This window comes from Centroberyx affinis, unplaced genomic scaffold, assembly GCF_046629955.1.
Source record: "Centroberyx affinis isolate AG114_WGS23_722 - 3 ecotype Tasmania unplaced genomic scaffold, CSIRO-AGI_Caff_v1 ptg000405l_1, whole genome shotgun sequence".
NCBI classification, from domain to species: domain Eukaryota; kingdom Metazoa; phylum Chordata; class Actinopteri; order Beryciformes; family Berycidae; genus Centroberyx; species Centroberyx affinis.
The window spans coordinates 130,120-154,381 of NW_027279072.1; the positions used below are offsets into that span (position 1 = coordinate 130,120).

Genomic DNA, 24,262 nt, shown 5'->3' on the forward strand with positions numbered 1-24,262 from the left:
GTCCAGATTTTTTTTTCAAACCCCCCACCCCCCAGTCCAACTCTGAGGTAGAAACACATTGAAAGGACCTTAACAACGCACTCTTGATATCTGAAACCTGATGTTAGAGGAGTTCAACCCAGCCCACCTCTTTCTGTTGTGTGTTCACCACCAGACCAGTATAAAGTTCAACAGCTGCTTCTGTCTGGTTCAGTAGGGGTGGGGAGGCTACAGCAGTCTGGAGGCCTTCATTGCCCTGGAATATGTCTGGTGTTGGATCGTATGTGCTAAACATGAACTATCTGTGCAGATTTCATTCATGTCTATGCATGCTTAATTTTGGCTTTTAATTTTAATTGTTTGCTATCTACAGTGATGTGGTCTGGGCTCTCCAGTACAGCAAACTCCAGGGAAATCCTCCACCTCTCTGATCCAAGTCCAGCAGCATATTGTGTTTGCTGGGACTCTTGTAAAATCATTCATACATTTTGCAGCGCTTTTAAGCATTTTTTCTGCTAGCTTCATTTTTCCCCAGTGTGACACCCATATCTCATACAGGAGCAATGGAGAACTCAACTGAGATTGTGTCATTTGTGCTGGCTGCTTATGGTAAAATTGGACAGTTAAAGTACCTGTATTTCAGCATAATGATCTTATGGTACCTCTCAATATTTGTGGCCAACACAGTTCTTATTGTAGCTATATATGTGGACAGAAGGTTGCATGAGCCCATGTATATATTCCTCTGTAATTTGTTTATTAATGAAATATATGGCAGCACATCACTGTATCCCCTTCTACTGTCACAGATGTTTTCAGATACCCATGAAGTGAGTCTTACATGCTGTTTTCTGCAGATATTTTGTTTCTACACATCTGTTTGTGTTGAGTTTTGGAGTTTAGCAGCCATGGCATATGACAGATATATCTCTATCTGTTATCCTTTACACTACCATGTTATTATGAACACAAGAAGAGTGTGCACGATCATTCTGCTTATATGGGTGTATTCATTTGTTAATATTGTATTCTCATTTACGCTCATCATCCATTTGAAATTTTGTGGGAATATTATTGACAAAGTGTTTTGTGACCACCATTTAGTGAGTAAACTTGCATGTTCAGTTTCAATACTTAACAATATATCTGACCTATTTTTTGCCTTTGTGGCAATTATTTTCCCATGTAGTCTCATTTCCTTCTCTTACATCAAGATTTTGGCTGTTTGTCTGAAAACCTCTAAAGAGACCAAGCAAAAGGCTATCAGTACCTGCACGCCTCAGATTGTCTCTGTGTCAAACATGTTTGTCGGTTGTACTTTTCATGTTGTTGATTCTAGATTTGATGCAGCCCATGTGCCAGATAAAGTGCGCATTCTTTTATCCGTGTATGTCATCATTTGCCAACCAATTGCCACTCCTTGTATGTATGGACTTAATCTACCAAAGATCAGAGAAGCATGTAAAAGATTTCTGTTTTATAAGAAATAAACATTTTGTTTGCAAGAGTCTGTTTAGAACAAGTGAGAGATGTCTGCAGTCTTAGGAAAAGTCACATGATGTAAGGTTTGTCTCAGGTGCATGGGTCTAAAAATCATAGAGAAAAGGAATCCAGCAAGAATGGGCACACTGATAACAAAGGAAGAGATCAAGAGTCCAACTGATGCAAAAAGGAGTGACATTTATTCACATAATATGCATCATTTGGCCTCTTTTGGATTTCATAGCAATGTGCGAGTTCTTACTGCATACTTTTTGTTTTTGCACCTGTTTAACCCATTCACAACAGACACACATTATTACAATAAACTCAAATAAACATACCTGTTATAGGACTGTAACATTATTAGATTATTACAGCTAAGGCACACAAATACAAACAGTGATCAAAATTACCTGCCAAATTGAATTCAAGCTGGGGGTGAGAAACCTACATTGGAAGCGGGTGTTTTCGGGACTAGAGATATAAACAATTATCTGGGTACTCGGTTAACTTGGATAAGGCAAACAAGTGGCCAATAGCTCATTTCCATAAGAGCATTACTCCCATTTAAGCTCCTGAAAGCGGCTACATTGTTTGTGTCTGTCCATCTCCGTTCATTTCTATTCATTTTCAATGAAAACTGTCTGTTGTCCAGACAGGGCACGTAATCTTTTTTTTCAGACTGATGTGCAAAGCACAGTTGCAATGTTGTAGTTGTGGCAGTTTTCTTTACTGTTAAGAGATATGTTAAGAGATATTTCCCCACACAAAAAAATCTGTGTAAACTCAACATTGTGAAATGGTTCAACACAAATGCAAGTACAGTCCTCATTTTGTTATTACAATTATTTTATTTTTACTGTTGACTTGTTTGTTTTGAGGAGTTTGTTGATGAACTTCTTCAGGGGTAGGCTATAGCTGTAACATGCTTTTAATAATCTCACAGCTAATTGACCATAAAAAAGGTAGGTATACTCCAGGGCTATTCAACTATATTGTTCAGGGGGCCACATTGTCAGACAGCTAAGGGCCCGGGGGCTGGACATTTAATTTCATTATGTATGTACACTTGACACAACCACCACGTTTTCAAAACTTTTATTTCGCTACATTGCAAAAGTAGCCTAATCATAAATTAAAAAGAAAATTAGAAAATTAGAAAATAAATAGGCATTCTCTAAGTAATTAGGCCAAGTGCTTAATTTCATTTTCTTTATTTTTTTCTTTTTCTTTATTTACACATATTTCTCAGTCCAGTCGCTGTTGAATTGACGATTTTCGGCATCAACTTTTCTTTTCTTCAGCGTTGATAGTGACACTGATGATGTCATACGATAATATGCATATCAATATATAATGCTGCACTTGTTATGCACGCTGCTGACTCCGCCCACCCGGGCCAGTTTCGGCGTACGCCGGTAGCAATTACTAGTGGACACTATCCTACAGTACCTGCTCTCAGCAGAGGCAGGGAGCTACGCGCTGTGATCATCAGACCTCTCTGGATTAGACAGACAAGTAGAGAAAACCGGCATCAGCCATACCAATTTATTGCCAAATGCTTTGGGATTCAACACATTAACATTGCTTCCCATGGTCAGAAAAAGTCGCCAGATTTGTCGCTAGTCGCTTTTGAGAAATAAAGTCGCCAGAGGGGTCTGAAAAGTCACTAAGTCTAGCGACAAAGTCGCCAAGTTGGCAACACTGCACATACCGGAGTATGTAGAACAGGATCTAGTTTACAGTAGGCTACACAGGAGCGCTCTGCTGGTTTGAAGGATTTATTGCGGCAAAAATGTCCGTTGTTCTCGTGATTTTTTTTTTCTTCAGGTTTTAAATTTTATTTATTTGTAAACAGAACTGATCGGCGGCCCGGTGTGACTTGATAGGCGGGCCGGAGTTGGCCCGCGGGCCGCCAGTTGAATAGGCCTGGTATACTCCATATCCCTACATATAGTTTAGGCTACTCCACTGACACCAATTAACTATGTGTCATAGTCAAAATTGTAACTATAACTATAATATATAAAAGGGATTTATGTGGTGTTGCATGGTCTATGTGAGTGCGCCTCAATAGCCACAAGGTGATGTGATGCATATAGTGCAGAGCTCTGCTTTTTCATCAGTTCCTACCTTTTCCCATGGCTGTGATGGGAGCTCTGTGGTAATGAGGGGTTCCTGTGTTTGCTTATAGTGATACTCCTGACATGTGGCACACTCCCTGATCAGCTGGTCGATATCAGAGTTCATGTTTGGCCAGTAGAGAGCCTCACATGCTCTTCTTTTTGACTTTTCTACACCCAGGTGCCCTTCGTGTATCCTGGTGAGCATTTCTCGTCGCATAGATGTGGGCACCACAATCCTATCACACTTAAGCAGAAGGCCGTCCACCACAGAGAGCTCTGAACGAATGTGATAATATTGTTTACATGACCCCCTTTTCCATCCCTCTTGGAGATTTCTCATCACTTTCTTCAGAACAGGGTCCTTTGATGTCTCTGAGGCTATCTTTGATAGCTGTTCCTGTGTGGCGGGCAACGCTGCATAGACCATATCCACATGAAGAGCCACATCCTCTTCTGACTCATTGTTGTGTGTGACACACGGTGCAGCCCTGGACAGCGTATCCGCTATGAACATTTGTGTTCCTGGCACATATGTGAGCTCATAATCATAACGCTGCAGTCTCATCATTAGGTGCTGTATCCTGGGCGACATGTCACACAGGTTTTTTTTTGCAATCCCGAGCAGTGGCTTATGGTCTGTTTCTAGGATAACTTTAGGAAGTCCATAGATGTAGGTATGAAATTTTTCACACCCAAAAGCCAAACCAAGGCACTCCTTTTCGTTTTGTGCGTATCTGCACTCTGTAGCTGTCATGGAGCGTGACGCATATGCCACTGGTCACCAAGCTCCCTCCTGCAGAAGGACAGCCCCTAGCCCATCCTTCGAGGCATCTGTAGACACCTTCGTTCTCTTTTCCGGGCAGAAAAACTTCAGTAGGGGTTCGCTTGCTAGAACATGTAGCAGCCCCTTCCATTCTGTCTCATGTTCATGTCCCCATTGGAACTCTGTCTCTCGATGTAACAGCTTTCTCAGATTAGCAGTCTTCACTGCTAAATTCGGTATGAATTTTCCCAGATAGTTAAGCATACCAAGGGCCCGCTGCACCCCTTTCCTGTCCTATGGCTTTTACTTTTGCCTTGTCTGGTTGGACCCCTTCCGTGGAGATCTTGTCCCCGAGGAACCTGATCTCGCTGACACTGAACTGACATTTGTCCCTGTTTAGTTTGAGTCCATATTCCTGTATTCTCCTGAGTGTTTTCTCCAGTCTGGTGTCATGCTCCTCCTGAGTGGAGCCCCATACAACCAGATCATCCACGTACACCCGCACACCATCCAGCCCCTCAATAATTTGCTCCATTGCGCGGTGAAAGATTTCTGGGGCGGAGCTAATTCCAAAGGGTAAACGCTGATATGAGTACCTGCCGAACGGGGTGTTAAAAGTGCACAGCTTGGCACTCTCTTCGTCAATCTTCAGCTGCCAGAATCCATGCGAGGCATCCATCTTGGAAAAGTACTGTGCTCCTGTCATTTCACTGATTATTTCCTCTCTTTTCAGAATCTGGTAGTGTTCTCTTTTGATATTGGCGTTAAGATCCTTCGGATCCATGCAAACACGCAATTTATCATTTGTCTTTGAGTTGACACAGACCATGGAATTGACCCAGTCAGTGGGCTCTTCGACCCTCTTTATGACACCCAGGCCCTCCATGCGGTCTAGTTCTGCCCTCAGTCTGCCCCGGAGAGCCACTGGAACTCTTCTGGGCGCGTGAATCACAGGTTGTGCATCCTCTCTCAGTTTGATGGAGTATGTAAAGGGCAGTGCTCCGAAACCCTGAAATACATCTGCATATTTGTGTACTATAGCCTCATGAGTCAGGTTTGTACTGTTTTGTTGGGCACTCTGCACATATGCCATTTCGTTGATGGTATAGACTCGTTTTACCAAGCCCAAATCCACACATGCCTTATCCCCCAACAGCGACTCATGTCCATCAGCTACTATAACAAACATCAGGTGGTGAATGCGTTTCATACCCTTAACCTTTAACCTACATGTTCCTTTTGTCTCGATGCTTTGTCCATTATATGCCTTCATAGGCACTGTCCTGTTTCGTATTTTGGGTCTCACTTTGAGATTCCATACATCACTCCAGCTTATTAGGTTTGCCTTAGCCCCCGTGTCCAGTTTAAGAGGAACTATGGTGTCATTTATGAGCAAAGGAGCTATCCAAGTTTCAGTCTTTGGTCCTACAGAATGCTCTTCATTTGCTTCATCTCTGACCTGCTCTGACTGACTTTCAGAATGCTCTTCATCTGCTTCATCTCTGACCTGCTCTGACTCACTTTGCACCATTCCAATAAACAATGCCTCTTCCATCTCAATAGCATGGACTGTCTTCCTACCTTTAGTTTTTTTCTCCCAAAAACACATCTTGGCAAAGTGATTCCTGCCTTTACATTTTGCACAGTTCTTTCCGTACACCAGACACTGCCTGGCTACATGTCTATTACCGCACCGTCTGCAGTCGTAAGGCGTCATATTCCTCGGCTCCGCACGCCCTCTTGTGTCCGTTTTGTTTACAACATCCACCGACATGTTTTCCAGTCCCAGCGTGCTTGCGCCCATTACTGTGGTGCTACTCCCTCCGAACGTTTTCGTGTGCATGGCAGAAAGTTCACTCGCGTGACAAAGTTTCACTGCACCGTCCAAAGTTAGGTCACTGTCCCTAAGCATTTTTTCTCTCACCCTCTTGTTGAATATTCCAAAAACGACTTGATCACGTATCATCTAGTCCTTGAGTTGTTCAAAGTTGCACGTTTGCGCTTTCGTTTTCAAGTCAGTCAAAAAAGCATCAAAGGACTCTCCCTGTTTTTGCACGTGGGAGCGAAACACAAATCTCTCATAGATTTCATTTTTTCGAGGTGTGCAGTACTCATCGAAAAATGTCAGCACCTTATCCAGATCATTTTTATCATCATCAGCTTCAAACGTGAATGTATTATACACCTCGATAGCCTGCGGGCCAGCCACTGTTAGCAACAAAGCTACTTTACGTACTCCAGGTGTAGTCGAGGCGCCAATCGCTGTCACATAGAGAAGAAAACGTTGCTTGAATGCATGCCACTTTTCGTCTACATTTCCTTCTAGTTGCAGATTACCAGGAGGTTTTATTCCCTCCATTGTAGCAGTATGTCCTTATCGTGTGTTCTATAAATCCTGGTACCATGTAACGTTATATTAATAGATAAATAATAGTCTCACACTTGGCTGTGCTGGTAAGTGCTGCTTTACTCATGATGATCAAGTTAACACAACTTTGCGACAGCCGTCAATCATCAGTCAATCCAACCTGTCTTTATTACGACAGTTACTGTTATCAGTACACCGACTATTCATTCGACCAAGGTGGTAACTCATGCGTCTAACCTAGCAACCCACTGGATCGGCTACTGGCTTGGCTGGTCATTAGCTTCCGAGGCTGGTAACTAGCACGCAGAGGTTAGCAACCCGCTGGATCGGCTACTGGCTTGGCTGGTCATTACCTTCCAAGGCTGGTAACTAGCACGCCGAGGCTAGCAACCCGCTGGATTGGCTACTGGCTTGGCTGGTCATTAGCTTCTGAGGCTAGCAACCCACTGGATCAGCTACTGGCTTGGCTGGTCATTAGCTTCCGAGGCTAGCAACTCACTGGATCAGCTACTGGCTTGGCTGGTCATTAACTTCTGAGGCTAGCTATATTAGCTACTGATTTGGCTGGTTGGTCACTTTCTTCTTTTGTATTTTATTGGCAGATTGGAGCCAAATGCGGCGCGTTACCGCCACCAACTGTAGACAAATGGGATTTATCTAGATTCCTTCAATTAGTCTATTTTTTGTTACCAAAAAAAAGTATTCTTTCTCCTCCGTTTCCGGCAGCATAGTCACTGACTTTCCTTTGTTGACAATTTATGTGCGGCATTGCTGCTTAGAACATGCATGTGCACAAAAATATATTGACTACAATATATATTGAATTGTAGAACCATACAACTGCCAAGAAAATGTTATGTTTAATAGTTAATAAAGAGCATTAGCCATTACATTTAAACCTACCATTACAGTAATCACCCATTACATTTAAACCTACACCAGTTAGTTAAGCCCAGCTGTCAAGTTTCCTTTTCCTTTTCTGTGGGGTATGAATATGAATGTATAGTCCAACTGATTATGTCTGAGAAAGATCTGGTACAGCAGGGTTTGCCTAGATGGATAGTGTAATGGATTCATGTAGACAGGCCATTAGATCTGCATTGGACTACATGTAAGCTGCAGTTTTGTTTAACTGCCAATAGATGTCATCTGATACAACATCCTGTTTCAACTGGAAATGCATCAAATCCGGAGGTTAAAGTTGCCTTTTCCTGGAGTCTTTAACTGTCATTAGGCCTCATGCATACTTTCATGAAGGTCCAGATTTTTTTTTCAAACCCCCCACCCCCCAGTCCAACTCTGAGGTAGAAACACATTGAAAGGACCTTAACAACACACTCTTGATATCTGAAACCTGATGTTAGAGGAGTTCAACCCAGCCCACCTCTTTGTGTTGTGTGTTCACCACCAGACCAGTATAAAGTTCAACAGCTGCTTCTGTCTGGTTCAGTAGGGGTGGGGAGGCTACAGCAGTCCGGAGGCCTTCATTGCTCTGGGATATGTCTGGTGTTGGATCGTATGTGCTAAACATGAACTTTCTGTGCAGATTTCATTCATGTCTATGCATGCTTAATTTTGGCTTTTAATTTTAATTGTTTGCTATCTACAGTGGTGTGGTCTAGGCTCTTCAGTGCAAGCTCCTGAAAGCAGCTCGATCCAAGTCCAGCAGCATATTGTGTTTGCTGGCACTCATTCATACATTTTGTAGCACTTTCATGCACTTTTTCTGCTAGCTTCATTGTTTCACAGTGTGACACCCATATCTCATACAGGAGCAATGGAGAACTCAACTGAGATTGTGTCATTTGTGCTGGCTGCTTATGGTAAAATTGGACAGTTAAAGTACCTGTATTTCAGCATAATGATCTTATGGTACCTCTCAATATTTGTGGCCAACACAGTTCTTATTGTAGTTATATATGTGGACAGAAGGTTGCATGAGCCCATGTATATATTCCTCTGTAATCTGTTTGTTAATGAAATTTATGGCAGCACGTCACTGTACCCTCTTCTACTCTCACAGATGTTTTCAGATACCCATGAAGTGAGTCTTACATACTGTTTTCTGCAGATATTTTGTATCTACACATGTATTTCTGTTGAGTTTTGGAGTTTAGCAGCCATGGCATATGACAGATATATCTCTATCTGTTATCCTTTACACTACCATGTTATTATGAACACAGGAAGAGTGTGCACGATCATTCTGCTAATATGGGTGTATTCATTTGTTAATATTGTATTCTCATTTACGCTCATCATCCATTTGAAATTTTGTGGGAATATTATTGACAAAGTGTTTTGTGACCACCATTTAGTGAGTAAACTTGCATGTTCAGTTTCAATACTTAACAGTATATCTGACCTATTTTTTGCCTTTGTGGCAATTATTGTCCCATGTAGTCTCATTTTCTTCTCTTACATCAAGATTTTGGCTGTTTGTCTGAAAACCTCTAAAGAGACCAAGCAGAAGGCTATCAGCACCTGCACACCTCAGATTGTCTCTGTGTCAAACTTGTTTGTCGGTTGTACTTTTCACTTTGTTGATTCTAGATTTGATGCAGCCCATGTGCCAGATAAAGTGCGCATTCTTTTATCCGTGTATCTCCTCATTTGCCAACCAATTGCCACTCCTTGTATGTACGGACTTAATCTACCAAAGATCAGAGAAGCATGTAAACGATTTCTGTTGTATAAAAAATAAACATTTTGTTTGCAAGAGTCTGTTTAGAACAAGTGGGAGATGTCTGCACTCTTAGGAAAAGTCACATGATGTAAGGTTTGTCTCAGGTGCATGGGCCTAAAAATCATAGAGAAAAGGAATCCAGCAAGAATGCATGGCATACTGATAACAATGGAAGAGATCAAGAGTCCAACTGATGCAAAAAGGAGTGACATTTATTCACATAATATGCATCATTTGGCCTCTTTTGGATTTCATAGCAATATGCGAGTTCTTACTGCATACTTTTTGTTTTTGCACCTGTTTAACCCACTCACAACAGACACACATTATTACATGATAATAAACTCAAATAAACACGCCTGTTATAGGACTGTTATATTTATAGCTAAGGCACACAAATACAAACAGTGCTCAAAGTTACCTGCCAAATTGAATTCAGGCTGGGGGTGAGAGACCTACATTGGAAGCGGGTGTTTCGAGACTAGAGATATAAACAATTATCTGGGTACTCGGTTAACTTGGATAAGGCAAACAAATGGCCAATACCTCATTTCCATAACAGCATTACTCCCATGTAAACTTCTGAAAGTGGCTACATTGTTTGTGTCTGACTGTCTCCGTTCATTTCTATTCATTTTCAATAAAAACTGTCTGTTGTCCAGACAGGGCACGTAATCTGTGTTTCAGAGGGTTTTTTTTCAGACTGTTGTGCAAAGCAGAGTTGCAATGTTGTAGTTGTGGCAGTTTTCTTTACTGTTAAGAGATATATTTCCCCCCACAAAAAAACCTGTGTAAACATAACATTGTGAAATGGTTCAACACAAATGCAAGTACAGTCCTCATTTTGTTATTACAATTATTTTATTTTTACTGTTGACTTGTTTGTTTTGAGGACTTTGTTGATGAACTTCTTCAGGCGTAGGCTATAGCTGTAACATACTTTTAATAATCTCACAGCTAATTGACCATAAAAAAGGTAGGTATAGTCCATGTCCCTACATATAGACTAGACTACACCACTGACACCAATTAACTATGTGTCATAGTCAAAATTGTAACTGCAACTAAACATCGAACAAAAAGTTTGGAAATTTGTGTTTGGTAGATTATTTCTCTGTTGTAACAATGCTTCTTGGCAATACATTTTATACCGTTGGAAAGCCTGTTTATTTCCCTTTTAAATGGTGCCTCATTTGTAAGGAACATGCATTTGTGGGATGAGCAGCACAGCTGAGTATGTGGGTTGCGCTCATGAAAAATTTGCTAAATCTTCTCTGCCAATGCCAAACAGCTTATTCTGCTGTTGCTATTGACTCTTGTTTTGAGCTTCCGGTACCCCCAGGTGCTGACAATCAGGTACCTGATTGGGACCTGCACTGGAACCTGACCATGTGGAGGAACGTTACGTTCAGTGATGAGTCCAGATTCTGCCTACAGAAGTTGGATCGTGGGGTCAAAGTGTGGAGAAGACGGGGAGAACGCTATGCTGATTGCTGCACCGATAGAGTAACACCTTTTGGTGGAGGCGGTGTGATGGTGTGGGGCGGCATCTCCATCACTGGAAAAACGAGGCTTGTCATCATTGGAGGCAATCTCAATGCAGAGAGATATCGAGATGAGATTCTGCAACCGGTGGCAATCCCATATCTCCACAGTCTGGGACCGAACTCCATCCTCCAAGATGACAACGCTCGCCCCCACAGAGCGGGGTTTATCAGAGACTACCTCCAGAATTTGGGAGTAGAGAGAATGGAATGGCCTGCCAACAGTCCTGACCTCAACCCAATTGAACACTTATGGGATCAGCTTGGGCGTGCTGTTCGTGCTAGAGTGACCGACACAACCACGTCGGCTGACTTGCGACAAATCCTGGTTGAGGAGTGGAATGCCATCCCACAGCAGTGTGTGACCAGGCTGGTGACCAGCATGAGGAGGAGGTGCCAGGCTGTTGTGGCTGTGTATGGTTCTTCCACACGCTACTGAGGCTCCTGACTGTTTGTTAAATGAATAAATTGTAAAATTGCCAATATGTCTTGTTTCTTCCTTGTTACTGATAGACTTCAATCATCCAATCCACCAAACAACACCAAACAAGAGTCAATAGCAACAGCAGAATAAGCTGTTTGGCATTGGCAGAGAAGATTTGGCAAATTTTACATGAGCGCAACCCACATACTCAGCTGTGCTGCTCATCCCACAAATGCATGTTCCTTACAAATGAGGCACCATTTAAAAGGGAAATAAACAGGCTTTCCAACGGTATAAAATGTATTGCCAAGAAGCATTGTTACAACAGAGAAATAATCTACCAAACACAAAGTTTCGAACTTTTTGTGCGATATTTATAATATATAAAAGGGATTTATGTGGTGTTGCATGGTCTATGTGAGTGCGCCTCCACCAGCTAAAGCCACGGAAATAGCACACAACACCTGCCTCTGCACCAAGACGTGCTCTGAGCAGGTTTTTTAAGACCAAAATTGCACTGCGCCACCTGATTTGTACTGACACTTCCCTCTAGTGCGCTCCCCCCCCATTCCGGCACAAGCGAAATAATGGCAGGCCATGAAATTAATTTCTTTATGTCCAAGCAGTGTGCTGGTGGCTCAATAGCCACAAGGTGATGTGATGCATATAGTGCTTTTTCAACACTAGGTGCATGCTAACCTGCTTGCTTAATCCGCTTGCTTGCCTACCTACGTGCTAACTTCTACTGACTACGCTGCCACTGACTAGCCTATGGGTGAAAAGAAAGCAGAGTGTGTAAGTCTTTCCTGTCAATAAAGAGCCTCTGCCAATGCCAAGACTTCTACTGTGCCTCCACATGGCAGCCCGCAGTAACTGGTGTTGACCAACACTATTTTCCAAATGAAAAACAAGCTTAAGTCCTCTTGGCAGCACCCTTGCTTTAAACACTGGCACCCCCTGGATTACCTCATTGTCCAAGAGCAGGACTAAAAGGAGGTGCTCATCACCTGAGCCATGCATGGAGCTGTGTGTCGAATTGATCATCATATGATCAGATCAAAACTCTGCATGGAGATACAACTTCATCATCCATGAAAAACTCAAACTGCAAAGCTATGCTCAATCCCTCCACCACAAACAATCTCAGAAGCTTCCTCATAGCCAACCTCTCCCCACCCTGTAGACCCCAAGCTTGAATCTGATTGGTCAGGTTTATGCACGGCCATTTACAGTGCAGCGACTGAAGCAGCTAGATTCACCACAAAGCGCCACCAGGACTGGTTTGATGGTAACAAACCTGGCATTCACCAACTTCTACAAGCCAAACATAAAGACCACAAAGCCTCCCTTCTAAGCCTAAATCCCAGATACTGAGATCCTCCTATTCCTAGACCAGAGCGTAGGTCCAGCGTGACCTCCGCAAGTCCGAGGACCAGTGATGGGTCCAAAAAGCTGCTGGAATTCATTGCATTGTGTACTGAAACAACACCCAAGGATTCTATGATAGCATCAAGGCCCTATACGCCCCCAGGAGGCAGGCAATCATCCCAGTCCGCTTCCTAGATGATAGTACCCTCCTCAAGGACCGGCAGCAGGTTCTTGACCACCGGGCAGAGCATTTTGCAAGTCCCCTTAACTACTCTAACTCAGTCAAGCCTAATTTCCCACTCACTCCCTGACCTTCCACCTGTCCCCCACCTTGACACCCCTCCTCAGTTCTCTGAATTAGCCAAAGCTGTCAGAGAGCTCAAAAACAATAAAAGTGCCTGACCAGATGGAATCCCTCCAGAGATTCTGAAGTCTGGTGGCTATCTCCTGACAAGGCAGCTGCACCTTCTCATTAACGACATCTGGAAATCGAGTAGCAGATAACTATATTGTAGTGATATATGTAAGGCAGTAGCCTAAACGAGCCGCTAGGTGTCACTGTTGCACTGTCTATTCCCCTGAGAATGAGCAATTATCGCTGTTTGTCCTTTATAGGACACCGTAGTTCTTCAAATGTTCCGTGTGGGACGCCATGTTGTTCAAAGTTTACTTTTACTACTTCGTCAGGTAAGCAGTGTTAATGGCAGCCTACATCATCCTAAAATATCTGAACTAAAGACACTTATCTAGTCAATCTGTTCAACTAATGTGTTAATTAAGATGTTGACTTACACTTTGGTGTGGGTTTGAGAAGTGAGCGCTCGTGTTTTGTATGTGAATATTGGCCGTGATGTTGGCTAGCTTGCTGTGTACGAGTAGAGTACCCATTGGAAATAGTGCAGGGTGAAGAATTGGCTTTTTAGTTATTGTCGGCTATCTGTCTGTTTATGTCATTTAATTTATTTTCACACTAAGTCATATGTTGAGTGCCTTATTTAATTTAAATGTGCAGTAATTTGTTATTTTCAGTGTTAGATTATTATTTTGCACTATGTATTTTTGTACTAGAACATATTTTCTAAACAAAGTTTACTTTTACTACTTTGTAAGGTGAAGGAGCCAGCAGCCAGTGTAGTGGACCAACAGCAGAGATGAAAGTTGTGTTGTGAGCCAATAAAGTGCTACAAGGTCTCAACCACAATCCAGAACTCCTGTGTCCGGTGCTCCTTCTCTCCAAACAACACACCATCACACATCAAGAAACACAACGCAGAGTCCCAGGGTGTGTAGAGAGGCTCCAGCACGTGTGGGTTACATATACAAACATAATTATCTTGATTCCACCCTCTCCCCGCCCTGCTCCATTGATGACGAAGCCCAACAAAGCCTTCGCCTCTTTTGGGCATCTCCGCTCAATGGTATTCAAGAACAAAAGCCTGAGGACCAGCACAAATATAGCTGTGTACAACGCTATCTGTGTCTCCACCCTGCTGTATAGTGTTGAGACATGGACCTCATATCAGAGACATATAAGAATGCTAGAAGCCTTCCACATAAGGTGCCTAAAGCACATTCTTTGACTATCCTTGGAGGACCGTACTACATACAACAACATCCTCACTCACACCAACTCCACTTGCATGGAGCTGAGTTGGCCAAATTACATCTATGCTGACTGGGCCATGTGATTTGCATGCTAGAAGATCGCCTGCCCCGTCAAGCCCTCTAACCTCTACCAAATGTGATGCCATTAAGTCAAAAGAAAAGATACAAAGACCACAGCAAAGACATCCTGAAGGGCTGCAATAGCAATACTGAACGTCTTGAGCCTCTGGTGCTCAACGGTCTGCCTGGCAGACCACCTTTGCCAGAGGAGTTCAACATCTCCCCAACACCATCCTGCCACAGAGGGCAGAGAATTGTGCACAGCGGCACCGATGAGCTGCAGAGATTGTACCTGAATAAAGCCATATACTGTATGTTCCACCTGCTCCAGAGTGTGCAATTCCTGCAGACACACTCGGCTGGCCTTCACAGCCACATGCAGTGGCATAAGAGCCTGAAGCGCTACCCCTACACCCCCCTTTCTTTACCACAGAAGATGTGGCTAGCTGGTCGTACAGCTGCAAATAGGCCTACTAATAATAAACCAATGGAAGCCAACCCATACATAGTCCAATAGTCTGGACAAGAGTGTCAGTTACATGCCTAAAATGGAAATGGAAAGGTGACCAGGGATTTGCTGTCTGGGCCCCTAGTCTTTGGAACTAGCCTAAAAACCCCTATGTAATACTATAAAATATGTTTTTCAATATTGTATTATTGTTATACTTGCCTGTATTATTCCTGCGTAATGCTGTTTCATTTCATAATTAATTTCTGGCATCTTACATTGTGACTGGTGTAAATATGACATAAATACACCTCCATTTCAGTTCACAAAAAAATACTCACCCATCTTGTGCTGACACTTGTCTGCATCGGAGTCATTGTCTGACTTCTGTTTTATCAATATCTGCACATGAAGAACATTTTACTTCCTGGAAAACAAAGGCCCGGATCTACTAATATGTAAATTCCCGGCGCAGCGCAAAAGCAATTGCGGGTGCAATTGGTACTGCCAGCGCAAGGTATTTACTAAAGTAGGGCTATTAATTAGAATTGCGAATGCGCTAATATAAGGGCCAAGCAATGTGCACAATAGCCCATTAGCAGCAAAGTAAACCCCAAAGAGCTGCAGAGAAGAGATGTTTTACCTGTGCCTAAAAAGTCACTCTGGAACGACATTAAGGCAAATCAAGTCAAAGTTTATTTAAAGTGCAATATCACACCAGGGTGTCTCAGTACATTTTACAACAATTAGACAATAATAAAAGCTGTATATAATTGTATATTGATTTTGTGTTGATGTTCAGATCTCTATTTACTTGACTTGTGTGTATATATATTTATTGACACTGATACTTCCACTAAGTACTGATAATGCTCTTACTAACTACTGATGATATTGGTCAATTTACACTAACTATTTTAGTTGAACTGCTCTTATCTTATCTATTGCTTGTCTACTGTTATACAGTTTATGTAATTCCCTCCTTCTATTAACCAATGTATGTCTATCTAATGTCTAATGTCGAATGCCTGTTCATTATACTACTTGCCCAGGGACTATGGATGAAAACTAGCCTTCTTGGCTAATTCTGGCATTTTTTTATTATGCACTACCCCTGTCAAATAACCTAATAAATGAAAATGAAATGAAAAGAATCAAGGAGAGACATAACAATTAATGATATAAAAGTTGAACAAAATAAATAAATAAAATCACAAAAATAATACACCAGTAGAGAATGAGGAGGTTTAGGGTTGATTATAGGCGAGTGACAAAAGGTGGGCTTTGAGTCATTTCTTAAAAGTTGCCAATGAGGGGGCAGTTCTGACAGAAGTGGGAAGGTTATTCCAGAGGAAAGGACCACAATGGGAGAAAGCTCGCCAGCCAGCTGATTTTTTGTGCACTCTGGGGATGGATAAGTAACCAGAGTTTTGAGAACGTAGAGTGCAAGGTGGTATGTATGGAGCAATAAGGTCCGAAAGGTAGCCGGATGCAAGTCCATGAACTGTTTTGTAAGTTAGTGTTAACATTTTGGAATCTGATCGAGCTTTTATGCACAGCCAGTGGAGGGAAATCAGAGTGGGTGTAATATGATCAAATTTTCTGGTTCTGGTAACAATTCTGGCAGCAGCATTCAGGGCAAGTTGAAGGGGTTTAATGGCTGAAAGAGGGAGACCAGAGGGTAATGGACTTGATGGGGGGTGCAAATGACAGTGTAGGATCAAATAAAACACCAAGATTTCTGACAGTAGGACTTTGGTGGTGAATTCATTAAGCTCTAGAGTCAAATCCGAAACCAGACACCTATGTTTGACTGGTCCAATGATTAGCAATTGAGTCTTATCAGAGTTTAACAGTAGAAAATTAGAGGACATCCAGCTTTTAATGTCAGACAGGCAGGCTTTGAGAGTAGATAAATAGGAATGATTGCCAGATTGTAGGGGTAAGTATAACTGAGTATTGTAGTATCTTCGCATATTCGTTAATATATGCCACAGACACAACCTTCCATAGTGTCAACTTTATTAGCAACATAACATGAGGGACATATTTATCATGGCCTACTGGCTTCGAACCAAGCTCTATCTGACTGTGTCTAAAGGCATGGTCATCTATTAGTACTGGAGTCCCCCTATAGATCAAGGCATGTAATAGCACTTCATAACATCCCTCCCTTCTTAACTTTTAACTACTCTGTAGTTTACAAGTCAATCAACAACAAAACATACCAGTACTTTCTTTGCAAAACAGTAATTCCTACGTTCACATTTAGTTTAAACAAGGAACATTTAAACTTATATTCAGCTTGATTTACCTAGCTTCCCTTATGTAACCTTTACCAAAATAATACAAGAACAAATAACAATAATATTCTTTTCACATAACATTTGACTTCTTTCTGTTTCTGTTTTTTTTTTTTACATATATCCAAAAAAAACCACTCATCTCCCACAGTCCTGTGTGTTTTTGCGTGCGTGGTAAGTGTGGGTGGACTACCACACTACCTAAGGAAATAAGGGCACATTCTTGCCCATGAAGGTATCTCCTTTATGTTGAGAAGTCCTTCAAATGGCATGGGGGTCTTCTGGTCCTTTGCGATCGGCGCAACTCTTTGGTTGGTGAACCACCTGGTACTGTATCTTCAGGGGTCAAAACCGGCGTTGCGCTGTCCTCTGTTTGGTGAGTACTTGTGTCCTCTGGTACTCCATTAGTGGGTGGACAGGGTTCCAGGTTGTCCTCCTCGTCTGTAGTATTGGGAGTTGGCATCAGAAGATCCTTGTCCTGCCTGCTGAACAGTTGATCAACATGTCGCCTGACTACTCTTCCATCCCCCAGCAACACAGTATAGGAAACTGGTCCTGTAAGCTCCTGTACTAGTCCTGGTATCCATTTAGGTCCACATCCAAAGTTCTTAGTGTAGACAGAGTCACCTATCACAAAGTTGTGAGGTATGGCATGTCTGTCATGGTAGTTTTTCTGACTTGTTTGTTTTGACTCCACCTTTTGTTTCAAGTCTGGGTGAATCAAGTCAAGTGTACACCTCAGCCTCCTACCCATCATCATCTCAGCTGGTGACAATCCACTGGTCGACTGTGGAGTGATGCGATAATTAAACAAAGCCCTATCCAACTTTGTCTCTACTGTATCACCTGTACTTTTCTTCATGCGCTCTTTAAAGGTCTGTACCGCCCTTTCGGCTAGACCGTTAGATGAGGGGTGGTACGGTGCTGATGTGACGTGTGTGATCCCATTTCTAGACATAAACTCTTTCATGTGATTGCTGACAAAACGCTGAGCATTGTCTGACACTATCATCAGACAGATTGGAAATCTGAGATTGGAAATTGGTCTATAGATTGGAAATTGGTCTATAGTTATTAATTAGAGATGGATCTAGGTTGTTTTTCTTCAACAGAGGTGAGATTACAGCATGCTTGAGAGAAGCAGGGAAGATGCCAGTCTGCAGGGAGCTATTGATAATATTTTCTATGTCGTTTATAAAGCAATGACAGACAGATTTGAACAGTTTGGTAGGGATGGAATCAAGAGAAGACATGCAAGACTTTAGGCGCTGAATTACTTCCTCCAGATCTGTGGAGTTAACAGGTGAGAATGTCGACATTGAGCTCATGCCAGTAAATTGGTGTGAGGATAAGGCAGGGCTAGATGCATTGCTGCAAGAGTTTAATATATTATCTCTGATATGAGAGATTTTTTCCTCAAAAAAGACGGCAAATTCATCACATTTGGTCGTAGAATGGAATTCGTAAGGGGTAGATTTGGAGGGATTAATCAGTTTGTTAATTGAAGAAAATAGGAATGAGGCATTATTCTGATTATTGTTAATCAAATGGGAAATGTAGGACTGTGGCAGATTTCATATCTTTGTTATAACAGTAGAGTGCATTTTTATAGATCTCGAAATCAATTTGTAGCTTGTTTTTCCTCCACTTCCGTTCAGCTCTCCGGCAGATTCTTTTTGCCATCCTTACTTTTTCACTGTTTCTCCAAGGTGCTTTTGGTGGTCCACGTATCTTTACGGTTTTGGCAGGAGCAACATGGTCAATGATCTGAGACATCACATTAGAGAAATTGTCCACCATGGCACCACAAGATGGCAGGATGGGTAATGTATACTTAGAAAATTCTTTAATAAATATATCAGCTGTATTAGCATCGATGTAACGTTTGCTAATGAATCTATCAGTATTCATCTGTTCGGAGGAGCATTTTACATAAAAAAATATGCAATAATGGTCGGAAATTGCAACATCCAGAACAGCTGTTACTGCAATATCAAGTCCTTTGGCAAGGACAAGGTCAAGTGTGACCCTTTGTGTGGGTGGACCCAGTGACATATTGTTTGAAATCAAATGATTCTAATAAACTGATGAATTGTTTTGTATCTGAGTTGTTGCTGTTATCAACATGAATGTTGAAATCACCCGAAATGATAATGCTGTCAAAGTCAATTGTGATTTTAGATAAGAGTTCACCAAGATATTCCAGAAAACCTTGTCTCAGTTTAGGAGGATGATAGATAGTAAGAAGAAGTACAACAGGAGATACAGACTGAATAACTAAACCTAAATATTCGAAGCTCAGGTGATTGCCAAAAGACACAGATTTACCGCTAAAAATGTCATTATATAGAACAGCAACCCCCCCGCCCTTCCTATTAGTCCGAGTGCAATGTACAAAATTGTAGTTAGCAGGTGATGTTTCAATCAGTTCCTTATTACCAGTTTGATCAAGCCAGGTTTCTGTTAGTAGGATAAGGTCAAGTTTGTGGGCAGTAATGATGTCATTAACAATGAAAGTCTTATTAGCTAGAGATCTAACATTTGCCAGTAAACAGCAAACTACAGTTTGCACTTCCTATGAGCACTTCAAATAAAAGTCTCAAAGGGTCTCATAAACTACGCCTGAAAGAGGCTGGGGTGGGACAGAGGTGACAATTTAACTTTGTCGTAGGACAACATTAAAGACATTTTTGGAAAGGCCTTGACCTGGAGAGTAACATATGTCAATATGAAGAACATGGGTGGTTCCTGCAATATCGCCCTTTGAACTCTGACCCCGGGCTACTTTTGAAGGCATATTATACAGCAACACAAGGGGCTAGAGACATGGGGTCAACTTCTCTAGAAAGCTATTGAGCTTTACCATCATGGGAGTGGGTTTACTGAGGCAGGCGGCACTGAGTTGGGTTGAAATGCAATATTTTCTGAAATTCACCTGCTTCCCATTAAGATGGCTGAAATCTGACAAAAGATTTGTTCTTTTCCACCCTCAAATACCGCAGTAACAATGTCAATTTCATGTTTACAACGTCAACTATGGGAGACACAACAACAAAACAACAAAACCCACGGAGCAAGGCTTTTGCTGTGAAGTGCTCATAGGAAGTGGAAACTGTAGTTTGCTGTTTACTGGCAAACTGCTCAATATTAGAGAGATGCAATACAATCTGAACCAACAGGTTGATGTTATAAGAGGATATAATCAAATAAATAAAAAAAAAAACAAGAAAAACAACAACAAAACAACAAAACCCACGGAGCAAGGCTTTTATTATGACGCGCTCATAGGAAGTGCCAAACGTTTTTCCGGGTGGAAGGTTGCGGTTGTGAAAATGCAAACTGCTCAATATTCAAAAAGATGCAATACAATCTGAACCAACAGGTTGATGTTGTAAGAGGATATAATCAAAAAAATTACAAAAATATACTTTTGTTGGTGCTATTTTGCCACGATTTTATAAGCTGTGTTTCATGGGCAGAAAGAGGTATGTTCAATGACGAAACAGATTATGCAACGTTTAGAAACGTTAACTCCCGACTGCGTTCTTCTATTTAAATTATGTTTATTGTAAAGTATATGTAATGATACAGTCGTTATAAAGAGCTATATTTTATGGAGTTTATTGAGATGCCACTGAAATAAATTGTTATATAGGTTATGAGCCAAATTTACTTATTTATCTAGCAGGTGACATCAAATGGTAAATGCAAGCGATTTTTTTTTTCATTTGGCCGCGAAAGGGTACCTTTAGCGTCGTTATAGCAACGCCAAGGGATTTGACAAAGAGTCAACATAGGACGAGTTGGGAATGAGAACGGGTTGCAATGTCACACTTGGGCCAGGCAGCCAATCAAATCAAGCAGAAGGCGGGCTTTCCCTCCTATTTTGATGCCGTTTGATGTGGTAGGAATGGTGGGACACTGGCAAACAGATGAAAAGCTGATATTAGCGGTCTTTAACCCGGTCGCACACGCAGCCCTGCTCCTCAGTGCTCCACAGATGCACCAAGCTGTTTTGCCTGACGCGGTCTGCCTAGGCGTTTTTGAAGCGTCTGCGCCTGTAGCGACGTTTCTCGCTGTGATCGCCCTCATAGGCCCTCTTTACACCTTGCATTAACATGCGTTTTGGGTGATCGGATTGCAATCGGATAGTGCTTGACCACATGAAAGTACAGGTGTAAATGCACCCAAGACGCATTGAGGACGGATTGTGGTCCGATCGGCCAAACCACCTCCGGAGGTGGTCAGGGACGCATTGTGACCACATTGAACACAAGTGTAAATGCAATTGCGTTTTCAATCCACATACAACAACTACGTGGGCGGAAATACGTAATCGCGCCGACTTTCGTCTTCGGCATTCCAGTTGTTGAAGACAGCTTCTTCCCCCGCTTCCAAAAGCAAGCATGCAAATTTATGGTTTCTGCGCCCGGTGTTCGCGGTGTTCACAGCAAGACCGTTCTCTCCGCAGAGGCACAGCATTTCATGGTAAATGCGGTAGCAGCGCGGTGTTCACGGAGAGCGCAGAATCTCCTCCTATTGTCCATTTTTGCCGGTTGTCAGCTGTCACTCGATTACACTTACTTCCCTGGTAACCAACTAACATAGCAACCATTAATCAATCATAGCCTCTGAACTGATTGCGGCGTTTGCGGAGGCCTCCGCAGAGTTTCATTTTTTGAGAGGAGCGCGGAGCGGACCCTCCACAGACCCCCTGCGGAGCTCCGCACTCGCCACACAGACTCTCCGCACCGTGAACACCAGGCACACCACACAAACCATAGTCCATAGCGCGGCTTCACAGATGGGTATCATCTTTTTTTTTTTTTTGGACCCATGCAAACGAGAGGAGGATGTGACGTTCGGTTGTTTGAGCTGGACAAGTGATCGGATCTCAATCGGATCTCAATGTGGACACTGGAGACACATGTTAATACCAGGTGTAAATGTAATCAGGTGAAATCATATCTAGATACAATCTGGATACGAGACGCATGTTAATGCAAGGTGTAAAGAGGGCCTTACACCTTGCCTGACGATATTAGTGCCGACATGCACTAGTACTGTATGGATGGTTGAGCGGTGTTCAATGATGGCAGGAATATACTCGAGTATGTCTAGGATTTTAGCACCTGGGAAGCAGTAAGTTATGCTTCTGGGAATTGCTACAGTTCTAATAATGGAGTCGCCCACAAGGAGAAACTCCGGTGGAGGATTGAAGTAGCCACCAGCGGAAGGGACTGGGTTGCAGAGGTGGTCAACAGCACTGTCCGGCATGCTAGTAGCGGAGTCCACAGCATGGTCGGCCTTCGGTCGAGAATGGCGGGGAGCGAAGAGTTCATCTGTTGGAGACTGAGGGGGGAGAGGAGTAGAGGGAATGGACGCATGCTGGGGCTGCATCCTTAGTTCCAATGGAGAAGGCGAGACTCGGATGCGCTTGCTCTTGGGGGAGCTAGGCTCACTAGTCGGTGGGGAGGCGGGACGTTTTCTGCCGGTTGAGGTGACCTGGTCGCCCGGGAAAGTGGGAGGAGGGGGCGGAGGTGAATCATCCTCCAGCTCCGCTAGCAGGCCGAAAGAGTTAGACAGGGGCAGCATGTCTTCATCCCCCAAGGGTTCAGGAAAGAGAGGGAGGGAAACCCTTTTCTTGCCCCTCACAACAGTCGCCCAGGAGATGGAGGCGTTGGAGTCAACAGGAAGCATCAGGGTAGAAGCAGGGATCAGCAGCTCAACTGTTGAGTCGAGCCAGTCGTCTACAGGTTCCAGACCGGCAAGGCAGAGTTGGGAGGCTAGCTGGACTTGTCGCTGGATGAGGTCGTCAATCAGCCTCTCTATAGACAGAAGTTTGGATCGGATCCCGGGGAGCTCACAGGCAGGCACCATTGTATCGAAGCTAATGGTGGTGAGTGGCTACCGGCCAGTAGCCTGCCAGGAGCTCTAGCTGGGAACCCAGAGTGGAGGTGCAGGCAGCGAGGGACACAGGAGGCTCAAAGAGAGGGGAAAGAGATCCACAGCAAAGGTGTCCTGAAGGCAACAATGGGACAGGGTGCAACAGGATGGTGGTGGATGGCCACAGATTGAGACACAGAGCAGGACTAAAAAGCACTGGTATGATATGAGGAGGTGAACCAAAATGCTTACCACAAATAAAGCCAAAGAAGAGCCTTAATTCCCTTGGAGGAGCAGCAGGAGAGCCTGACAGAGATGCAGGTGCCAGTGTGGGAGGGATGGAGACCTGGTGAAGATATGGTTACATATAGCTGGAGAAGCCGCACACACACCTCTCCACTGTCGTGACAGTTATTACACACATGTGTTTTAGCTGCATTATTTTCATCAAGGCGATGTCGTGGAGACATTGGCTCATAATAAGTGTCAGCAAATCCAGAGAAGAGCCTGCAAATTTTCCTTTTTGTATATTTAGGTAATAGTCCGAATATTGAGTGCGCATTCTGCTACTCTGCATCAATGAGGCTTAAATTGTACATTTTTAAGTCAGCATACTCGTTTAAACCCTGCAATCTAATGACTGCATGTTATGCTGTGTAGATGACTGTAGTGTTGTAGTACTCGAGATCGGTCTTGGTCTCGAGACCGGTCCTAAGACCACATTTTGATGGTCTCAGTCTCGTCTCGGACTCGACTGCATTTTTACTCGGTCTTGACTCGGCCTCGGACAAAGAGGACTCAGAATTTTATTTCAAGACCAGTCGAGACCACAATTGCAGTAACATCATTACCTGCCGGTGATTTATTTATTTTTTACTGTGATTGGATATAAAACTTTCCCCTTCAAACTGCAACCAATAACTTTGCGTATTTTAAGTTTGAAAGTTTATTAACCATTAAACGCTGCCACCCTCACCCCCCTCTGGGCTGCGCCAAGAAAGAGAACGCAGGATACAGGAGGAGAGAGCACCATGTGTGGCTGAAGAGGAGAGAATGAGAATAATACAATTTGCCTACAGAAATCACAGAGAGTTTTGCAAAACAGTTCTAAGAACAAGCACCGATTCTATACAGGCACATGGCCCGTTCAATTCAACGCGCTGCATTAAAGCATTGCGACACAGTTATCGGTTAAATTATAATTTCACTAATGTTACTTA

At 42.9% G+C, this 24,262-nt stretch overlaps 2 protein-coding genes across 2 annotated transcripts; both read left to right on the plus strand.

The window, feature by feature from the left end:
- Positions 1-542: 542 nt before the first annotated feature.
- On the plus strand, positions 543-1,469 carry LOC139641838 (olfactory receptor 11A1-like). Its single transcript, XM_071516455.1, has one exon. It carries the CDS (start codon positions 543-545, stop codon positions 1,467-1,469), a length of 927 nt encoding a protein of 308 aa, XP_071372556.1.
- A 7,026-nt stretch (positions 1,470-8,495) lies between these two features.
- Positions 8,496-9,422, plus strand: LOC139641848 (olfactory receptor 11A1-like). Its single transcript, XM_071516464.1, has one exon. It carries the CDS (start codon positions 8,496-8,498, stop codon positions 9,420-9,422), a length of 927 nt encoding a protein of 308 aa, XP_071372565.1.
- The last annotated feature ends 14,840 nt before the right edge of the window (positions 9,423-24,262 follow it).